Source organism: Nansenia antarctica (genome assembly GCF_963989245.1).
Source record: "Nansenia antarctica genome assembly, chromosome: 6".
In the NCBI taxonomy this organism is placed as follows: domain Eukaryota; kingdom Metazoa; phylum Chordata; class Actinopteri; order Argentiniformes; family Microstomatidae; genus Nansenia; species Nansenia antarctica.
Window position 1 is genome coordinate 2171775 of NC_137676.1, and position 4382 is coordinate 2176156.

The window sequence follows — 4382 nt, forward strand, 5'->3', positions numbered from 1 at the left end:
CAGGAAAAAAAAAAATGTTTGATACAGATCTTCATAATAAAAATGAAAAACCCAAAGAAAAAAATACTTATTATGGCGACGTCACACGCTCAGAGTAAGCGTTATGACGACAGAGAACAATACACACTTGGCACCATGACGACAGACGGCAGTTTGAACATAATCACACAACGGTGACACCCCCCCTCCGTCCCCCTCCGTCACTGGAAACACAACGGACTGTGGCCGCTGTCTCCTGTGTGTTCACAGACAGCCTTGAGTGTGTCGCACACCTTTCACAACAACCAGACTGACTCTGGACTGAGAGAGAGATGGAGGGAGGGAAGGAGGGAGGGAGGGAAGGAGGGAGGGAGGGCGGGAGGGACAGTTAAACAGGCAGACAGCAGGAGAGGAATAACATGGTTGATTATGACAGTTTGTTTGTTCCCTAGCGAACGGGTACCATCTTTAGCAGGGTCCCCCTCCTCTCTTAAACACACGAGACGTTCTAAACGATAACGGCGTCGGGTGTGTGAGGAGATGTTCCAGTTTATGTCCGGTCACAGGGAAGAGGGTGTGTGTGGGGGGGGGGGGGGCAGGGGGTGAAGAAGAGAGTCCAGAGTCAGGAGGGTTAGAGTTTGGGGAGGAGGGGGGGGGGGGGGTGTGCAGAGCAGACACACTCCCTTGACTGTAGCTAAGCCCCATCGCTAGGTGGTGAGGGGGGGGGTGGATGGGCAGTGTAATGACAGCTTCCAGTGTAATGACGACAGCTTTCTTTTGGGATGGGGGGATGGGGGGGGTTTAGGTGGGACGAGGGCTTCAATGACACAAGTCCTCCCACCCTGACCATAGCCCCCCTCCCCCTCCTGCTGGGGTTCGGAGGTTGGCGGCAGGGGTTTGGGAGTTAGTGGACATTGGTGATCTACTGGTGGTTGGTGGTGGTGGGGTGGGGGGGGGTGGTTGGTGGGGGTCCAAGTACCCCTGCCCACCTGCCCCCCCATATCTGTTTTGGGGGGGTGGGGCATGGGGATGTGGGGGGGTGATCCTGGAGTGTGTGTGTGTGTGTTGGGGGGGGGGGTCAGTGCTAGCAGCAGCCAGGTTTGCTCTCCGCGGCCACGGCGGTCTGGTCCAGCCTGACCCGCTCCCCCGCCGCCCTCCTCGTACGGGAGGCCCGCCAGGCCCGCGTCGTTCAGCAGGATGTTCTCCACCAGGAACCGCGCCGCCTCGTCCACGTTGATGTTGTCCTGGAGGTCAAAGGTCAAAGGTCAAAGGTCAAAAACATGTTAGAGGGGTTAACTCTAGAACAGCCGTGCCTTTTTCACCTACTATAAGAGCCGCCAAATGCACTGCCCTCTTTACAATGCTAAGCTGCTACTTACACACAACGACCACTAGTTTGGCGCGTCTTGTCAAATTAGCCTGCCTCCTACACAGGAAAAACAGCAAAATATCTTCATACTAGCTTATCCTGATGTGATTTAGAAAATGTAAGGATACTGGGGGTGGTAGAACGCACATAGGAAAAGTAATGAAAAGAGGGTCCTGAAATTTGATCGAGTGCAAAGATAGAACATGGTTTTTACTCAAGGCTGATTAAGTGTTAACTTTCGCCAGAGGGGGAAAAAACAAAACAAAAAACAAAGGAAGAGGAACTTTCTCTATTGACTACACAATCGTTTCCGGTTCCTTCCATCCATGCATAGTAACCACCCCCCCCCCCCCCCCTCTACCAGGCAGCGGAGGTCAGAGGTCGTGTTCTCCTCAGCTGTCCACCTAAAAAGGCGGCCTCCTCCTCCTCCTTATCCTCCTCCCCCTCCTCCTCCCCCTCCTCCTCCTCCTCCTCCCCCTCCCTCTCCCCCTCCTCCCCCTCTCCTCCTCCTCCCCCTTCTCCTTATCCTCCTCCTCCTCCTCCCCCTCCTCCTCCTCCTCCTTCCCCTCTCCTCCTCCTCTCTCCTCCTCCCCCTCCCCATCCTCCTCCCCCCTCCTCCTCCTCCCCCTCCTCTCCCCCCCCCCTCCTCCTCCTCCTTCTCCTTCTCCCTCCTTCTCCTCCTCCTCCTCCCCCCTTCCTCCTCCTCCTCTCCTCCTCCTCTCCTCCTCCTCCTCCCCCTCCTCCCCCTCCCCCTCCTCCTCCTCCTCCTCCTCACGCCCGTCTCCACACGCCTCCGTGGTGACAGGGAGCTAGCGAACCAGCGCTAGTTATCTAGCTAGCGAGTCACACGTCTCCGCATAATTCTTTCATGACTCCCCACCGGTATAAAGCTCTTTATTCTCTAGCAGCGGGAGGCGGGAGAGGAGAGGAGAGAGGAGAGAGTAGAGGAGAGGAGAGAGGAGTGGAGAGGAGAGGAGAGGAGAGGAGAGGAGAGAGAGGAGAGAGGAGAGAGGAGAGGAGAGGAGAGGAGAGAGGAGTGGAGAGGAGAGGAGAGAGAGGAGAGAGGAGAGAGGAGAGAGGAGAGAGGAGAGGAGAGGAGTGGAGAGGAGAGAGAGGAGAGAGAGGAGAGAGGAGAGAGGAGAGAGGAGAGGAGAGGAGAGGAGAGGAGAGGAGAGGAGAGGAGAGGAGAGGAGAGAGAGAAGAGAGGAGAGAGGAGAGAGGAGAGGAGAGGAGAGACCGAGGAGCTGGATCACAGCGGGGTTAAACCAAAGTCACAGTATTTTCCTCCATTAAATTTTGTGAGCGGGGCGCCGCACCACAAAGCTGTCATCATCGTCGGCTTTGGAGAAGAGAGTATGAATATTAATAAGAGTTCCTCTCTAGGCAGGCACTAAGGCGTCCACAGAGGAGCCACTCAGGAGGAGAGGAGCACTTTGGGATGGGGGGGTGGGGGGGGGATACTCAGGGGGGGGGGGGGGATACTCAGGGTAAGTGTACGGCCTCGGACAAGACAACACAAGCTTAGTGCGTGTGTGTGTCTGTGTGTGTCTGTGTGTGTGTGTGTGTGTGTGTGTGTCAGAAGAGAATCGAGTGGGGGCCCAGAGACATCCCTTGGAGTCATCAAACGCTTGAGAGCACATCCCAAGTCGTCGTGTTGCTATTGGGGGGGGGGGGGGGGTTCTGACAACTGACAAATGTACATTAGTTTATTTAAAAGGGACAATAGACAGTCATTGACTCTCCCTGAATTATCTGGGCTACATGACATCAGCAGTCCCTGGGCAGGTAAACCCACAGGGGAAATACGGCCTCAGGTGTTATAAACAACTTAAACCAGAACGACAGGAAATATAAATGGTAAATGGACTGCACTTATATAGCGCCTTTATCCAAAGCGCTTTACAACGGCCTCTCATTCACCCATTCACACACACATGGAATGGAATGGAATGGAATGGAATGGAATAGACTTTATTTGTCATTGCTACAGTACAGGTACCAAACAACGAAATTTAGGAGGGGTGGCTCCCCTGGTGTTAGGAAAGGATTTTTTTATTTTTATTTTAGAAAAAGCACAAAATCACAAGGTAAGGTAAGGAGCTGGTTTACATAAATAAAGGCTATGTACACAATCCACTGTACTATACTGCACAGATAGTCAACTAGGGTTGTCATATTGCACAAAAGTATTTTTTCACGTTATTTTAAAGTGTCACAGTTTGCAGGCTTGAAATGTACATGTTTGTGCCTCAGCACTAGCTGCCATACAATCCGTCCAGACTGTCCTGGGCCCAGAACTTAGGCCTTTGCTGTGTTCAGGGACTTGACGGCCCTGTGGTAGAAGCAGTTCTTCAGTCTGTTTGTCTTCACACACCAATGGCGGCAAGCTGCCATGCAAGGCGCCGGCCCGCTCACTGGGAGCAATTTGGGGTCAATGTCTTGCCCAAGGACAATGCCCGACATGTGGCCAGCCGGGGCTCGAACCGCCGATCTGCCAACCTTGCGATCATTAGACGCTCTACCTCCTGAGACACAGCCTCGCCACATCACACGTTACACTCAAGAAAACATGACATCATGAAAAAAATAAAAGAACGAAAAAGGTTGGGAGTCTGTGTGGTCAGTGGTCACATGATTGGTTATCTACCAGCCGAACGAGCGGGATTGTGGCGGGTGAGGGTGATTATCTCTGATTAACTGGGGTTCTGCTACAGCCGCCGTTCATTCTTAAGCAAACAGCCCAGAGGCTCAGAGAACTGCAGCTAGCTACTCTCTGAGGCTAGCTACTCTCTGCGGCTAGCTACTCTCTGCGGCTAACTACTCTCTGCGGCTAACTACTCTCTGAGGCTAGCGACTCTCTGAGGCTAGCGACTCTCTGCGGCTAGCTACTCTCTGAGGCTAGCTACTCTCTGAGGCTAGCTACTCTCTGAGGCTAGCTACTCTCTGAGGCTAGCTACTCTCTGAGGCTAGCTACTCTCTGAGGCTAGCTACTCTCTGCGGCTAGCTACTCTCTGAGGCTAGCTACTCTCTGAGG

General features: G+C 53.6%; 1 protein-coding gene across 1 annotated transcript in view; it reads right to left on the bottom strand.

Annotated features, from left to right (window-relative positions):
• Positions 1-1063: 1063 nt before the first annotated feature.
• Positions 1064-4382, bottom strand: part of rab32a (RAB32a, member RAS oncogene family) — a gene marked incomplete at both ends in the record, with an annotated part of 38448 nt that continues 35129 nt past the window's right edge. Inside the window, 2 exon segments of the mRNA XM_080533483.1 lie at positions 1064-1132; positions 1134-1223. Of these exon segments, the coding sequence (XP_080389609.1) occupies positions 1064-1132; positions 1134-1223 (159 nt within the window).